Source organism: Desmodus rotundus, chromosome 3 (assembly GCF_022682495.2).
Source record: "Desmodus rotundus isolate HL8 chromosome 3, HLdesRot8A.1, whole genome shotgun sequence".
Classification (NCBI taxonomy): domain Eukaryota; kingdom Metazoa; phylum Chordata; class Mammalia; order Chiroptera; family Phyllostomidae; genus Desmodus; species Desmodus rotundus.
The window spans coordinates 60,916,487-60,934,047 of NC_071389.1; the positions used below are offsets into that span (position 1 = coordinate 60,916,487).

The 17,561-nt window shown below is 41.0% G+C and overlaps 1 protein-coding gene across 2 annotated transcripts in view; it reads left to right on the forward strand.

The window, feature by feature from the left end:
- Positions 1-17,561, forward strand: part of SAMD13 (sterile alpha motif domain containing 13) — a 51,456-nt gene that overhangs the window by 19,626 nt on the left and 14,269 nt on the right. For both annotated transcript variants that reach the window (XM_024565564.4, XM_024565565.4), the window contains exon 3: positions 14,861-14,972. In XM_024565564.4, coding sequence (XP_024421332.1) covers positions 14,861-14,972 — 112 coding nt within the window. The remainder of the gene's footprint in view (positions 1-14,860; positions 14,973-17,561) is intronic.

The following is a 17,561-nucleotide window of genomic DNA, read 5'->3' on the forward strand; positions in this document are numbered from 1 at the left end:
GGAGCTCATTCTTTCTTTCTGCTATGTAGTATTCCATTGAGTAAATATACCACAGTTTTTTGATCCACTCATTTACTGATGGGCACTTAGGCTGTTTCCAGCACTTGGCTGTTGTAAATAACGCTGCTATGAACAATGGGGTGCATAGGTTCTTTTGGATTGGTGTTTCAGGATTCTTAGGGTATAATCCCAGCAGTGGAATTACTGGGTCAAAAGGCAGTTCCATTTTTAGTTTTCCGAGGAAATTCCATACTGTTTTCCACAGTGGCCATACTAGTCTGCAATATTGCCACCAATACTGCCACCAATATTGTACTAGGGTTCCCTTTTCTCCACATTCTAGCCAGCATTCATTGTTTGTTAACTTGTTTATGATGACCATTCTGACCCGTGTGAAGTGGTATTTCATTGTGGTTTAAATTTGCATCTCTCTGATGGCTAGTGATGTGAGCATAGGTTTTTACCTACTCAGTTAGGTTTATTCCTAGGTATTTTATTTTTCTTTTTGCTATAGCAAATGGGACTTTTTTTCCTGATTCCCGTTTCTGATATTTCATTGTTGGTATACAAAAATGCCCTTGATTTCTGAATATTGACTTTGTATCCCGCTGTTTTGCCAAAATCACATATTAGTTTGAGTAGTTTTATGATGGATTTTATAGGGTTTTCTGTGTACATGATCATGTCATCTGCAAAGAGTGACAGTTTTACTTCCTCCTTTCCAATTTAGATTGCCTTTTATTTATTTTTCTTGTCTGATTGCTGTGGCTAGGACTGCCAATACTATGTTAAATAGAAGTGGTGAAAGCAGACATCCTTGTCCTGTTCCTGATCTTAGTGGAAAAGCTTTTAGTTTTTGGTGTTGAGTATAATGTTGGCTGTAGGTTTCTCATATATGGCCTTTATTATGTTTAGGTATGCTCCCTCTACTCCCACTTTGCTGAATGTTTTTATTATAAATGGGTGCTGTGCCTTATCAAATGCTTTTTCCACATTTTTGTCTCTCATTTTGTTTATGTGATGTATTATGTTTAATGATTTGTGAATATTGTACCATCCTTGCATCCCTGGGATGAATCCCACTTAATCATGGTGTATGACCTTTGTAATGTATTGCTGGATGTGGTTTGCCAATATTTTGTTGAAGATTTTAGCATCTATGTTCATCAGCGATATTGGCTTATAGTTTGCTTTCTTTGTTGTGTCTTTATCTGGTTTTGGGATTAGGATGATGCTGGCCTCATAAAAAGAGTTTGGGAGTCTTCCCTCTTTTTGGACTTTTTGAAATACTCTACAAAGGATAGAGGTTAGCTTTTCCTTAACTGTTTTGTAAAATTCTCATGTGAAACTGTCTGGTCCTTGGCTTGTGTGTACCAGGAGTTTTTTGATTACTGATTCAGTTTCACTATCTGTTATCAGTCTGTTCAGGGTTTCTGCTTCTTCTTGATTCAGTTTTGGAAGATTATATTTTTCTATAAATTTGTCCATTTCACCCAAGTTTTCAAATTTCTTGGCATATAGTTGTTCATAGTAATTTCTTACAATCCTTTGTATTTCTGTGGTATCAGTTGTAATTTCTCCTCTTTCATTTCTGATTTTATTTATTTGGGTCCTCTCTTTTTCTTGATCAGTCTGGTTGAAGGCTTGCAATTTTGTTTATCTTTTCAAAGAACAAGTTCTTGGATTTATTGATCCTTTGAATTGTTCTTTTAGTCTCTATGTCATTGAATTCTTCTCTGATCTTTATAATTTCTTTCATTCTACTTACTCTGGGCTTTGTTTGTTGTTGTTCTTCAGTTCTTGTAGATGTAGAGATAGAGGGTTAGGTAGTTTATTTGAAATATTTCTGTATTTTTTTATGTAGTCCTGTATCACTATGAACTTACCTCTCAGGCCTCTCTTCACTATGGTTTTGGGCTGTTGTGTGTTCATTTTCATTTTTTTCCAGAAACTTTTTGATTTCTTCATTGATCTCATTGTTAATCCATTCATTGTTTAATAGCATGCTATTCATTCTCCATAAATTGGAATGTTTTTGAGTTTTTCACTTGAGATTGGTTTCTAGTTTGAAGTCCTTGTGGTTCAAGAAAATGCTTGATATGATTTCAATTTTCTTGAATTTGTTGAGGCTTGTTTTGTGTCCTATCATGTGGCCTATCTCTGAAAATGTCCTATGTACATTTGAAAAAATATGTATTTTGCTTCTTTGGGATGAAAGATTTTGTGTGTATCAGTTAAGTCCATTTGATCTAGTATGTCATTTGGTGCCACAATATCCTTGTTGATATTTTGTTTGGAAGATCTATCCATTGTTGACAGTGGGGTGTTAAAATCCCCTAGTATGAGTGTGTTGCTGTCTATATCTTTCTTGAAGTCCCCCAAGATTTCCATTATTTATTTGGGTGCTTCTATCTTGGGTGCATATATGTTGACAATGTCTATGTCTTCTTGATGGATTCTCCCTTAAATATTATGAAATGTCTTTCTGTATCTCTTTTTATGGCCTTTGTTTTGAAGTCTATTTTGTCTGACAGAAGTATTGCTACCTCAGCTTTTTTTTCCTGTCCATTTGCTTGGAATATTTTTTTCTAACCCTTCACTTTCAGTCTGTGTAGGTCTTTTGTTCTGAGCTGGGTCTCTGGTGGGCAGCATATGTGTGGTCATGTTTTCTTATCCATTCAGCTACCCTATTTCTTTTTATTGGAGTGTTTAATCCCTTTACATTTAAGGTTGTTATTGATAGGTACTTATTCATTGCCATGTTTCCCTTTTGTACCTGTGTTCCTCTCTCAGTCTTTTTCTTCATCTTCTTAAAGCATTCCCTTTAGCATATCTTGCAGTGCTGGTTTAGTGAAGGTGTATTCTTTTAGCCTTCTTTTGTCTGGGGGACTCCTTATTTCACCTTCCATTTAAAATGAGGGCTGTGCTGGGTGGAGTAGTCTTGGTTGCAGTCTTAGTCTGACCTTTGCTTTTCATTACGTGGAATATTTCTTGAAATATACCCTTCCGGCTTGTAGTGTTTCTGTTGAGAAGTCAGCTGCTAGCCTTATCGGGACTCCCTTGTTACTTCCTGTTTTTCACTTCCTGCCTTTAAGATTCTCTCTTTGTCTTGGAATTTTGCCATTTTAATTATGATGTGTCTTGCAGTGAGCCTCTTTGGATTCCTCCTGATTGGGACTCTCTGTGCTTCCTGGATTGTGTGACTTTTTCTCTCATCAAATTAGGGAAGTTTTCCATCATTACTCTTTCAAACAGGTTTTCTATCCCTTGCTCTTCTTCTGCTTCTGGTATCCCTATTATATGGATGTTATTACGTTTCATGTAGTCCTGAAGTTCCCTTAACCCCTCTTCATTCATTTTGAGTCTTTTTTCCTTTTTTTGATGTTTCTGGGAATTTTTTTCTATCTTGTCCTCTAGCTCGTTGATTCAACCCTCTGCTTCATCTATCTTGTTTTTGATTACTTCAACTGTGTTCTTCAATTCAGAAATTGTATTCTTCATTTGTTCCTGGCTCTCATTGATAGGTTTTATATCCTTTTTCATGCTGATGTAGTTTGCAGAAAGTCCTTGTTGCTTCCCCGTGGTTTTTTGTTGTTTTGAAATCTCTGATAGTTTACTTGCCTGTTTCATTCACAACTTTTTCTGGGGATTCCTCCTTTCCTTTCCATTGGGGGTTGTTTCTTCATCTCCCCATTTCAGGGGAGTCTCTTCTTGTTTTCTTTTGCTTCTTACATTGATCCACTTCAACTCCCTGAGTTTGTGGTGTGAACTTCTATGGTAGGAGACTTCTGAGATTCAGTGGTGCAGTCTCCTTGATCTCCTGAACTTGATGCTCTTGGGATGCCCTTTATGCCATTTATGTTGGCTGTCTGGATGTAATTGGGTTTTGATTGTTGTTGGGTCATTATTTGCTGGGTCCTTCCCTCCAGCTGGTTGACTGGGGGTCATGCGCCCACCACCTCTTATATGCTGTTGTGCAGGTGCTGCCATAGTAAAACCACAAAGCCCAGGAAACAAACCCACACCTGCAAAAATAACTGCCCCCCACAATCCCACTCTCAACAGCAAGTGATTCAGTATTAATAAGGGAGTAAAGAGATTAAGACTATTATAAGAAAGGAGAGCGAATATGATATGACCTACTGAAAGAAAAATGATTTTGAGAGGGTAGAGGTAAGAGTGCTAATAAGAGTAGGGAATTGGAGCAATGCAAAGAACATGAAATTTACATTATAAAAAAGGGAATGAAGAAAGTGGAGTGGAAGGGAAACATGTAGTATTAGCTTTAAACAGAAATTTATAAAAATAAAATATAAAGTGAGAGAGAGAGAAAAAGGAAAACAAATGAATAAATAATAAAAAATAGGAACTGAACCAGAGAAAAAGATCCACCACAGCTCTATCAACAACAAATGGGCTAAAATTAATATAGGTGGTATGGGAATAAGAGGAAAAAAAGGAAGAAAGAAGAGCTTAAGAGATGTCTAGAGAAAAGGGCAGTGATATTGAAATGATAGAGGGAGAGGGAATACTAAGAGTAAGGAATGAAAGCCAGGCTAAGACAGGGAAAAATTAAAACTTTAGATGAAAAGAAAAAGGAAAAAAAAAGAAGAAAAATTTTAAAAGAGAGCAGCATGAAAAAGAAAAAAACAGACTAAGACAAAGAAAAATTAAGATTTGAGATAAAAAAAAGCATAGTAGAGGGGAATGATAAAATTTACTATTTGAAATACAAAAATAGTGAAGATCTAGAGATAAAATTGAAAAAATGCAACAACAACTACCTATGCACAACCAAATGAGCAAAGATTGCTAAAGGTGGAGAGAGAACTCGGGTTTTTTAAGAGCAGGAAAAAGAATGTGAGATGATCATTGACAAGAAAATTGGTTTTGAGGGGCTGGATGGGAGAGAAATAATAGTAGGCATGTGGAATCAAACAAATTATATCAAAAGAGAAAACAAAATTTAAAATGAAAATAATAAGAGGCAAGAAGAAGGTAAAATGGGGTCAGAAGGGAGGAGCAAAATATGTAAATTGAAATAAACTATAATATAAAATCTAGTGACAATATGCGCAAACTTGAAGGACAAAAAATAAATGTTTAAAAGCTATGCAGGAAAGAAAATATCACAAATTATGGAGAACATGGTGGATTTCGTCTTGGTAGCATCTGGTATTTACCACTGTTTTTTCTTTCTGTTTCCGCTTCTGTCGATGTCAGATGGTGACCCTGTCTGGCCTAAGGCAGCTTGTTCAAGACTGCCAGGGATCTACTGTCTGTGGCTGTCTCCTTCAGTTGTCAATCTATCATTCTGCACTCAGCAGTCATGCTTAAGCAACATAGATTGGGCAGAGTCCCTCCTTGTGTCAGGGCTATTGTTTCCCCTCAGGCTGCTGCTGCTCTGAGGGGAGTGGTCTGCTTGAGTACAAAGGCTGCTGCTGTCTGGGGGATGACTCAGCTCCGGGATCCCTGCAACTACTCTCTCAGTTCTCTCCCCAAAGCCTCCATCTCCAGTCTCTCAAGTGTCCAGTACACTCTGCATCCCTCCTTTGCTGGAGCCCAGGGTAAGTGGCTGCAAATGAAAATTTATTCATTAGCCCTTTAAATGGCTCTTTGCATCTCCAGCTATCTATCTCTGGCAGAGAGAAATCCTATCACTTTTCACAGCTGGATGTTATCTGTGTACTTTGCAGGCTGTGGTGCTATATGCTGGGGATCCCAGCTTAAGGTTTAGACCCCACACTTCTCAGGGGGATCCAACTGGCTGCTTAATATCCTTCCAGCACTTCATCTGCCTCCTGTGGGCGATCAGCCAGTCCTATTGAATCTCTGCCGCTCTCCCTATCAGTCAGGTTGTGCCAAAGCTGTTTCTTCTGTCCTTCCACGGTTATAAGGTTTCTTACTCGATATTGTTCAGTTCTTTGTTCCAGATGACTTCTCCACAATTTAGTTGTAATTCCAGATTGGTCCTGGGAGGAGGTTAGTGTAACTTCCACTCACTCCTCCACTATCTTGGATCTCTCGCTATTAGATTTTTTAAAATATGAGATATAATTGACATATAGCATTATTTAAGCTTCAGGTGTACAACATAATGATTCGTTATTTGTATAAATTATAAAATGTTCGCAATGATACGTCTAATTAACATCTATCACCATACAGGGTTATAATTTTTTTCTTATGATGAGAATTTTTGAGATCTACTCTCTTAGCCACTTTCAAATATACAATACCGTATTGCTAACTATATCACCGTACTGTACATTACACTTCTATGACATTTGTCTTACAACTGGAAGTTTGTACCTATGGGCCACCTTCAGCCATTTCTCTCAGTCCCCTTCCTCCCACCTCTGGCAAACTCCTATCTGTTCTATCTGTGAGTTTGGATACTTTAATTTTCTTTAAATTTTTTACTTTTATAATTCATGTGTAAGTGAGATCATACCGACTTTGTCTTTCTCCGTCTGACTTATTTCACTTAGCATAATGACCTCAAGGTCCATTCTTGTTGTCCATACTATTACTTACCTCATTAAAATGATACAATAACGTTTACATGTATAGAAATCTACACAGTAGTCACGTCTCCATTTGTAAGGGAAGCAATCACATACAGGGTTGGATGAATAACCTCACAGGATATTTGGTTATTTGCCTGGAAGCCTTGCCTGGCTCCTTAAAGAAAGAGGAGAAGAAACTGATAGAAGTAATTGTGTGTCCGATCACTGGCTTTAGCTTTCATTCATTTACTCCTATTCCTGTCCTTTTGTGGTGTCACATAAATAATCAGCAGTCCTTAGATATATGTTCTTTGAAAGCAATGAGGGGATTGTATCCAGTTTGCTAGGTAGTTCCTGGGTACTCTCTCCCCATCACGCCCCCCTCACCTGTCCTGTCTACCTATCCCAGATCCCACAACTACACTGCCCACCCCACTTTACCTGAATGCAGTGAGCAGTGGTTCCTGGGATGCTGTTCTTTCCAGCGAACAGCAATGTGGAACAGGGAGTGGTCATGATGGTAGGATACCTCTACACCAAATGCATGGAAGAATAAAATAAAACTCCTAAGACATTTATAGTGGCTAATACCAAATACTTCTTAACAGATAGCTAGGAAGGGAGGGAGGGAGGGAGGGAGGGAGGGAGGGAGGGAGGGAGGGAGGGAGGGAGGGAGGGAGGAAGGAAGGAAGGAAGGGAGGAAGGAAGGAAGGAAAAGCGAGGGGAGGTAAACAGAGCCACTAATTCAAACCTAAAAAATGACCTTTCCAATCAAGGATCTGATGTAATCCTTCTGCAGATATGTTTGGTGGGATAAGTTAGAGTGCTATATTTCTTGAATACAGATACTATATGAGAGTTAATAGTGGTGTGTAACTGGTAGTTTTATTTCTCTTAGTGAAGCTGAAATTCATTTCTTACCATTTTATGGCTGTCTGTTTGTTCTGGTAGACTGTGCATTAGTCAGCCTGGGCTGCTATAACAAAATACCATTTTTTTAAGACTGGTGGCTTAAACAACAGAAATTTATTTCTTACAGTTCTGGAGGCTGAGACGTTTAAGATCAAGATTTTGGCTGATTCATCCCCTGGAGAAGGTTCTCTTTCTGGCTTACACATGGCCGCCTTCTCACTTCTCTGTGCCCTCACACGGACTTTCCTCTGTGCTTGTGGACAGCTCTGACAAGGCCTCCAGTCCTTGTCAGGCCCCCACCCATATGCCCTCATAAAAGCCCTGTTTCAAAATACAATCACATTGAGGGTTAGGGCTTCAACATAGGAATTGGGGTGGGGGACACAATTCAGTCGTATGATAAATGTTTGATTATTCCCTTAAATTAAATGATAAATTGGGTTAACAATCGATTGTCTTTACTGTTTTGATTTATACCAGTATGCCCATTGTAAATAACTGCCTAAAAGAAGTGTACATTTCAGCCCTGGCTGGTGTGACTCAGTGGATTGAGTGTCAGCCTGCGAACCAAAGGGTCACTGGATTAATTCCCAGTCAAGGCACACACGTGGGTTTCAGGCCAGGCCCCCAGTTTGGGGCATGTGAGAGGTAATTTGATGTTTTTCTCTCCCTCTCCTTCTCCCTCCCTTCTCCTCTCTCTAAAAATAAATTAATAACATCTTTTTGAAAAAGAAGTGTACATTTCAAAAGAGTAAAATGAATAAAACTGGAGTCAGCTAAGCATACTGTCACATTTTAAGCTTGGAAACAACAGGAGTTTCCATCAAAGCCAGCAGAAGTCACAAATATGCATCATATATTTTTATTCAATAGCAGGGGAATTTTATACAATAAATTGTATTGCATAAATTTTTTATACAATAAATTACAAACTGTATAAATTCTGTACAATAGCAAGGCTGTTTTATACAATAACCTTGAAGGGTTGCTGTTTGCTACATAATTTCTCGGGTGCTTTGATATTCCTGCAGAAGGAGCGCCGAGGTAGTTTAAGCAATGAAGCCACACCTGAGTTTCCTGGGCTGGTTGGTACCACTGTGCTGGGGCTCAGAGAGGGGAGGGGAAGGTCTTCAGGCCATTTTTATGTAATTGTCTCTAGTATTCATGATTGGGATATGAAACGTTCATATGTTTGTGTTTAGTAAGAATCTTGGCATGAATTGTATCTGATAGTGAATAAAACCAGAAAGAAATTCATCGAGTCCCCTTGAGAGGAGTGTCCTTATTTATACAAGTTCAGAGATCTTTATTTGTATGGAAAAGTCAAGAACAGGCAGGAAAAGAGGAAATTTTAAGATTCTTTCTTTTCAGAAAGATTAGGTGGGGTGTTGGGGAGACCGTTCCCCGCAGACATATCTAAGGACAGAGTGCCATGCCATTTCAGAGGAAAGCCATTAGCCTGGGGGGAGATTCCTATTATATTGGAAAGAAGTGATGCAGGAAGATGCCCCTCTGTCCCTGGGACCTGCTGCTGGTGTTGCTGCTGATTCAGGCCTCCAGAGCCTCTCGGCCACACACCTAGCAAGGCCTGACTCAGGGTGCCAGCGCGACTTTTACGTCTGTGCCCTTCTTCCTCCTGTTCCGTACCTTCTCTTTGGAATAAGGCAGGGAACATACATGATCCTCTTTATCACACAGCTAACCTGCGATTTTCTTGTTTGCTAGACTCTGAGTTTCTAAGGCTCTTCAAGTGCCTGACTCATAATAGGAAGGTTAAAAATAATTAATGATTGGAATAAAATATTGGCTGAGGATTTTCAGAAGGGGACACTGAGCCAGTACCTTTTAAAGACAAGTAGGGTGCTAATCCTGGAAGTCGAGCAGACAGGGCTTTGAGGGCCCAACCAAGGCTGCAGCCAGGGGAAAGCCCAGGACTGCGCGTGCTGGGTTTCAGCACATCCTTGGAATGGGTACAGAGCCCGGGAAGTCCTGTCTGAGCCAAGTCCCTGAGTGCCACGCTAAAGGATTTACAGAAGTCTTAAAGAATTATTTGCTCTCTCAGTGCCTTCATTGCTTGAGTATGCTGCAGCTAAGTGCAGTCAATGCTTATTTATCTGAATATTAAAAAATGAAAAATGGCCTGTCAAGAACCTTTGAATCATGTTCTTTTGGGGCCTCCCTGCCTTGTAGCCAGATTCCTACTTGTTAGGATAAAGGGAGAGGGAGAAAAAGAATGAAGATAAAACTAAAGCTCGCTTAGTTGCTTCGTTCTTAGATATGTCATAAGCAAAGAGATCAATATTAATTTATTACAATCAAAATGATATTGCTTTTAGCCAAAGGCTGTTTTAAGACAGGGGCAAGGAGTAGATTAATTTAATTTTGAAAGTAAGTTATAAAGATGAAGGCAGTACAGAGTTAGAGTGCATTTCTGAGTGGAAACTTACGTAACATTGAGAATTATCTTTATAAAAAGAGTAATGTGATAAATATATCACCACAATATATTAACCAGTGTCTAAAGTAACTTTTGCTTTGAACTTTAAAGCAGAAATGCAATTAATGAGTATAATGGGATTTTGACTCACATATGGATTGCATTTATCCAGAGTGTCCTCTTGGTCTAATCATCCCTCAGAATCTATGATACCGTAAGTACTGTAAAGTATACACATCCTAGATTCAGGGGAAGAGTTTCAGCTCTTTTCCACATGCCTTCACTGACATACAGAGGGAAATGGAGACTATTTGCTGCCAGCACTTAAAATGATAACGTGCCAACATGAAAACGCTCATTGTAAGGTCCCGGTCTGCATATATCTGCCAAATTTGTTATGTGTTGCATTTCTGTGCCCATGATGATGTCTCTCGAGCTCTCTTTAAAAGTGAGGTGATTGTTTAATTAGGGATAATCATTTCCCTGTGTGAATTATTCACGCATGATACAATTTTTATCAATGCATGGTGCACCTAACCATATGCACAGGGACCAAAGGGTGACTGGGTTGAATGGAAGTACTAATTTAATTAAGTGGCAGAATTGTAGACAAATTATGCCCTAGTTTCTTGCTAATTTTTAAAAATAAGGTAAAATGCATATGTATTTTTTTAAAAATTCCAAGCCTGGAAATTTATTAATGAGCTGATCATCTTTATACATTATGTTCTAAGAAGCATTTTGCTATGATAACAGTGAATAATAAATATTAAGTGATAGGGGAACTTTTATATCTGCCATCTCATTTCACCAGCGTAAAATTAATAGCCACAGTGGGAATCACCAGCTGGGTGGTGTTTTAAGCACCACCATTTCAATTCCTTCCAGAATTTGACATACACACGTTTTAAGAAAAGATTTGGAGAAAATGGTCCATTAAAAAGGGAATGAAGTGTCTCTTTTTGGCCACCAATAGCAGTCCTTGAGAAGAAGTATGGCTTTCCCAGTGGGGAAAAGTGACACTTAAACCCGTCCTCTGAAATGTTCTCACAACCTTGCCTGGCCCTGGAGCTCTGGCCTCCCCAGCCCCAGCCGTCAGGTTGCCTTGGATCATCTCCAGCTCCCTCCTCAAGACTGTGCTGAAACCACCAGGTGGGCCCAGTGAAATCATCCATCATACTTTAGCCTAAACAACCTGGGAGTGACAGTGTGTACCTGCATGTACCTGCCTCTGCAAGCCCTCCTCTCTCAGGGCCTAATTTAGGGTGTGTTTGGAGCAATAGACATCTTTCAAAACTGCCATGGAAAATCTTTAAGTGTCCTAGTCAGGTAGAACTGTATGGGCCCTCCAGTGCATGCGTCCTCACTGGCACTCGTTCCCCCTCAGTTCCAGTGTGACAGAGTCACTGTTCACATGTCTGCCCCCCTTACCAGAGTGCCAGCTTCTTGAGGGCAGCCGGGCCTGCCTGTGCTTTCCTAGCTCTGCAACCCTGCATCTACTGCAGTCCTGAGAAGACAGTAGGCTTCCAGTCAGTGTTTGTCGTATCAGTGAGTAAGCAGAGTGGAGAAAGCATAGATTTGGGGGCAAACATGTGTGGAATCCATTCTTGGCTTATCTACATTACTATGTGATTTTGGGTGAGTATCTTAACCTTTGTGAGCCTTAGTTTCCTAAAAATAGATACAGTAGCCAGTTCACAAGTACCTAGCTGGGAGGCTGAGAATAAGTCATGTGTGAAAAGCGTACTGTAGACTCTAAGGACTCTCTGGCTGTTAGTCCATTAACATAACAGATTTTCTCTGTGTTGATTATGCATCATCAGACCTGTGCTAAGCACTGGAGAGATGAGGATAGACAGGTAGGTTTCTCCTCGCCTATGCGAGTAGTCTAACATTGTGATTTTTCTTCTAATTATTTTTTGGGGGAGGGAACTATGAGGCTTAAAGTTAGGCGAATCACTTACCAAATGCGTGGTGTCTTTGTGCATTTAGACACCATGGTGTCTTCTGTGTAGACCCCTCACTAAGAAGGAGAGAGCACCTGGCTCCCCACCATTCCTGTTCTTCACGGGACACGACCAGCAGTTTTCCCAAGTTCTTATTCTCTGCTCTGTTGCTAGTACTCAAGAACATTTCAGAATTATTGATGGGATGATGTCATATCCCAGCATAATAAGAATCAGGAAAGCCTCCCACCCTAAAATTAGAATGTAGCATACTTTGCTATTACAATTAGATAACTATTCTTTATGAGGAAAGGCAGCTAATTGAAGCCATCCATGGGGAGAGTGAATTCAGATGTTTACTGGGGCGTTTAAAAGTGCATCTGAAGGCCCTCTGTGCCCACTGCTAGAAGTGCGCTGATTAGAAAACTTAAAAGTTTTGTTAGAACAATGAACTCCTTTCCAAACATTCACCAAGCCCCCCTTAAGCAAGAGAGCGAAGGAAAATGGTACCTTAAAGAGAGTCCCCAGTGTCAGCTCACGTTGTTTATGTTAATGGGATGGTAGAAAATCCCAGCATGTGGGTAATTTTTTTAAAACCCATGTAGCTTTGACATTAAAATACATCATTAATGTTTGGCAGTGTTTTTCCCCATGTAGTTTGCCTGTTAAATGATAGGGAGATTGTGTGTGTGTGCACGTGTATACACATGTGAGCATGCATGTCCACAAGTGTGCATGTACATGGGCACGCATTGTTTATAGATTCACAACCCCTAAGCCCCAAATAGAAAACACTTCTAACTAGTAAGCATTCACTCTACATGTTTTTAAAAGAAGCGCTGTGTCGATAAACCATTGATCACACCTGCGTCATTCGTGACTCCCTTTTCTTTAGTTAGGACAGAAGTTTGCTTTTTTCACCAAATATTTTAAGTTCCTACTATGAGCAAAAGATTGTGCTGGGAGGGCAGTGTAAGTACAGCTGGACCCTGGACTTTGATGTTTGAAGACTTTCAGGAATCCCCAAAGTCTGGGCAATATTATTTCCATTAAAAGTAACATGAACCTTTTCAGCTTTCACTAAATGTTGAACCCCCCCAAGCTCAGTTCTAGGCCCAGCTCTCTTCTCATCCTTTCCAAGGTTTCAGCTACCATCTAAATGCTTCTGTCACCCAATTGCATACCTCTAGCCTCCTCATCTGCTTTGAGCACCAGAGTCATGTCCCACATTAAATCTCTACTTGACTATGGATGGTACCCCAAATTCAGCATGTCCAACTAACCGGGGGTGTCATCTAAGTGAATTAATGGTTTATGAGATTCCATGTCCCTCATGCTCAATGTGTGGCGCACTGCTTAAGTCATGCTGATTTTCTTGGTTAAATCTCTCTTAAATCCACACACTTCTCTCCTTTTCCATAGTCACTGCTGTAGTGTTGGTCACCATGATTTGCTGCCTGGGTGACTCCAATAGACCTCTCACCAGCACTCCTCCTTCCCTTCTGGCTCCTCTCCAATGCTCTTTTCAATGTGAATCTGATCAGGTCTCCCCCTTTGCATAAGGCCATTCAGCAAGGCCCCATAGTTTGTACACAGAAACCCAGAGTCCTCAGAGTGGCCTCCAAGAGCTGCATGGCTCCCTTAGTAGTGCATCTTCCTGCCAAAGGGCCTGGAATAATCTTCTTCTGACTTTTTCATCTGGTTAACTTTTGGCTGCTTTCTAGACCTTGCCTCAAAGGAAACTTCCACAGAAAAGCCCACTCCAGCCCCTTAAACTGTCCGTAGCACTTACCACGATGTGCAACTGTACATTTGGTTGTGTTTCCTGACCAGTGTCCCCTCCCATAGGACAGAAGGTCCACACGCACAAGCACCATGTGTTCTCAGCTGGAGAGCTACCAGGAGCTTTGTACCGAAGGATCTTTTAAGCCAAGTTAAGCTATTTGGAATTTATCTTAAAAGCAGTGGGAAGTCTTTGGAGGATTTTTAAGCGTGAGAACAGTGTGATTGGATTTTCACTTTGGAAGAATCATCTTGGATGAGGTGCAGAGAAACCCAGACAAATACTCCCGAAACAGAAATGAGAGAGTCACAGTAGCTGCAGCTCCCTGCTAGTCTTTCTCTAGTCCACTTCGGTCCCTCCTCTCTAAATCCAGTCCAGCAGGTTACCCACCGACCTTTGCAGACAAATGCTTGATCATGTCTAGTCACTTGAATGTTGATTGAGTTCCTAATTACGTGCTTGACACTAGGAATAATAAAGTGAGAAATGGTCCAGGCCCAAATGTGTATCACCAGTCCATGTCTCTTGCTGTGGTGGGAGAAACTGTTCGATAAGCAGAGAGCATAACCCTGCGAGGGAAGTGCCACAGTGGGAGTTTGGATGGAGTTCTCGAATGCACGGGAGGTTATAACTAAAACAATTCCCTAGTAGAACAAGAAAATGCCTCACAGAGGAGGAAGCACTTGAACTAGGATAAACTAGATAGGAATGGTGGATTTTGTCATGTAGAAACAAATGGGAAGGGCATTGTAAGTGGCTGGAACAGCATGTGTAAAGGCCCAGAGCTGTAAAAGGGTGTGGTAGACTGGGGAGTGGCATTAGCCCTGTGGTCTCATTGCTGCGGAGAAGATGCATGGGAATGGGGATGAGGAGGGTAATAGGAGATGGGAAAAGACAGGTACATTGGGGCTGTTTTGTAAAGAGTCTAGGGTTTTTGACTCAGGAGTATCATACTGTGGGCTGCCAGAAATCACTGGACCACTCTTAGTATCTCTGGATTAAAAAACAGCACATGAAGAAATACTTTGCATTGAAGGTCTAATGGTTTATTAGGAAAGCAGTGACTGAGCCAGTGAGACTAATGATCTTCTGAATCCCAGAAACTGAAGAATGACTAAGGTCCTGAGGGAGGCATTGCAACCTGGGCCTCTAGGGAAGAGAGGACCAAGGTCCCCGCGGGCTGGCCTGGGCCCGCACTGGGAGCCCGTGTCCGGGGCCTAGCTGCACGCTGGCATGCTCTGCCGTGACAACAGTCTGGGTTTGTGTTTTGCAGTTCAGTGGAGAATGGGAGACCACCCGATCCTGCAGACTGGGCTGTAATGGACGTCGTCAATTATTTCCGAACAGCGGGATTTGAGGAGCAAGCTAGTGCTTTTCAGGAACAGGTAATTGAGTCTAGAGAAACACATGATGAACACACTTACTTACCTCCATTCCCCACAGAGGCAGAAGGGAGTGAGGAGGAAGAGGGCCAGGAGGGCCAGGGAGCAGTGAGGAATCAGTGAGGCTCTCCCGTGTCCTGCATTCCAAGTCTTAATCTTATCAAGCCCCAGGATACCAAGGAGGGTGGAAAATAAAAGAAGAAAAGTGACAAGCTAATGATTCCTTCCTGCAAGAGGAAAACCCCAAGCCCTGAGACACAGTCACAGCTGCAGAGAGGAGGGTAAAGCTCATTTGCAGCTGCATATTCTGAGAGACGGAACAGCCCCACCTTCAACATAAGCACACTAGAAAGCAGAAAACAGAAAAGAATGAAAAAGGAGGGACTAATCTGATTAGAGACAAGTGGCCCTGTCTTCTACTGGCCGTTGCCCCAGCTGAGCTGAATAGCCCCCTCCGATTTGCTTTCTCAGTGCTTAGCAAAGTCGAGTGTTAAGAACACAGGATTTATTTAAATCCTGGTTCTTCTAACACTGTATAACCCAGGCAAGTTACTACAGCTCTCTGAGTCTTGGTTTCACATCTATAACAAGAAGCTATCAATGCCTCACTTGATTGGATGGTATTGTAAGGATTCAAAGATAATGTATGCGCAGTGCCTGGGGTAGGTCCTGGCACAATGTTGATGCTCCCCAAATGTTAATTCCCTTCCCTTAGGTCCAGGGTTAGTATTAGAGCAAGGGAAGGAAAAGCAGGGTGTATCTCCCAACTGTCTGGGTGATTCCTGGCCCCATTTTTCAGGGTGGGTCAGATCTGTAGGGATGGTGCTTGAGGTGCTTTGACCATGAAGAAGCAAATTGGGGAAGCAAGTTGTGGTCCACACCAGACCAGCTCTGTAGGAAAACACAGAGTTCCTATCTCCCCATCAATAAAGGCTGCCATCTTCCTAGCATTAAATCTAATATTATAATCGAGGACATTGTGAACTGAAGAATATGTCGGGCTGCCTCTTCCATATCTGTTAGCCCATTCTTATTCTCTCCAGCTGGGTTTGGATAGTTGAACTTTTCTGATATCATATATGCCAACCTCCAGATTTCCTTCAACCAATGTTTCTTTCAAAGCTGATCCCTGTATATTTTCTGTTAATTTGCAACATTTGCCAAAATAACAGCTGAAATCACTTCACACCCACCAAAATAACTAAAATTAGAAAGATTGATACACTCAAATATTGGTGAGGATGTGGAGCAACCACACTCCGTTGCGTCGTTGGTGGGAGTGTAACATCAACATTGATGCATCTACCCCATGATCCAGCAATTTCATTCCCGAGTAGTTACCAAAGGGAAATGAAAACATGTCCACAAAAGATTTATACAAAATTGTTCTTAGCAGCTTTATTCATAGGAGTCTAAAACCAGAAGCCTAAGTGTCCATTAAGTAGACAATGAATACACAAACTGTGGCATAGTCACACAATGGAATACTGCCCAGTGATGAGAAGGAATGAACTACTGATGAACGTAACAGTCTGGGTGAGTCTCAAACATTATGCTGAGTGAGAGAAGCCTTAGACAAAAGAGTTCACATTAATGGTTCCTGTCTCAGTCCTTTTGTGCTGCTATAACAAAAATACCATAAATGGGGTGGCTTATAAACAAATATTTCTCCCAGTTCTGGAGGCTAGGAAGTCCAAGATGAAGGCAGCTGCAGATTTCATGTCTGCCAAATGCTCGCTTCCAAGACAGCCATCTTTTTGCTATGTTCTCAAATGGAGGAAGGGGTGAGAGAGCTCGCTGGGGCCTCTTTTATAAGGACACTAACCCCATTCAGGAGGACTCTGCTCTTGACCTAATTAGCTCTCAAAGGCCTCACCTATTCATAGCATTACTAATACCCCTACTATGCCTTGGGGCTAGGTTTTAACATATGAATTTGGAGGGGCACAGACATTCAGATGGTAGCAATTCCATTCAGATAAAGGTTGAGAACAGGAAAATGTGTCAGTGGAAGGAAAAGTCAGAACAGTGGTTGCCTCTGGATGGATGGGAGAGGAGAATGACTGGGAAGGAGCACGGGAGACTTGCCGGTGCTGACAGTGTTCTGCGTCTTGATAGGACTTTGGGTTATAAGTGTGTGCCTTGGTCACTGCCTGTGCACAAGTATATGCAAATGACTCTGATTTGTGCAGTATATAACCTATAAATTTTCCCTCAAAAGGAAAAGAATTATGAAAATAATTAAACAATTAATGACATACAAACTGAAGTATTTAGTTTACAACTTACTGATGTATAAAACTGAAATGCATCAAAATGTGGACTCACGATCAGATAGAAGGGTGAGTAGATGGATAGACATGGTAAAGTACATAAAGAAAATATTAATCATGGAACCTAACTGGTGAGAATATGGGTGTTCATTATAGTATTCATGCAACTTTTCTTTATGTTTGAAATTTTTCATAATAAAATTGTGGGGAAAATAGCTCAGGTTGGAAAGTGGAAGGTTCGTCAACTGGAACGTATTTGATTTGGGTTTGTGATGGTAGAAAGTCTATTTGCATCATTGCAGTTGAGCAACTGCACCTC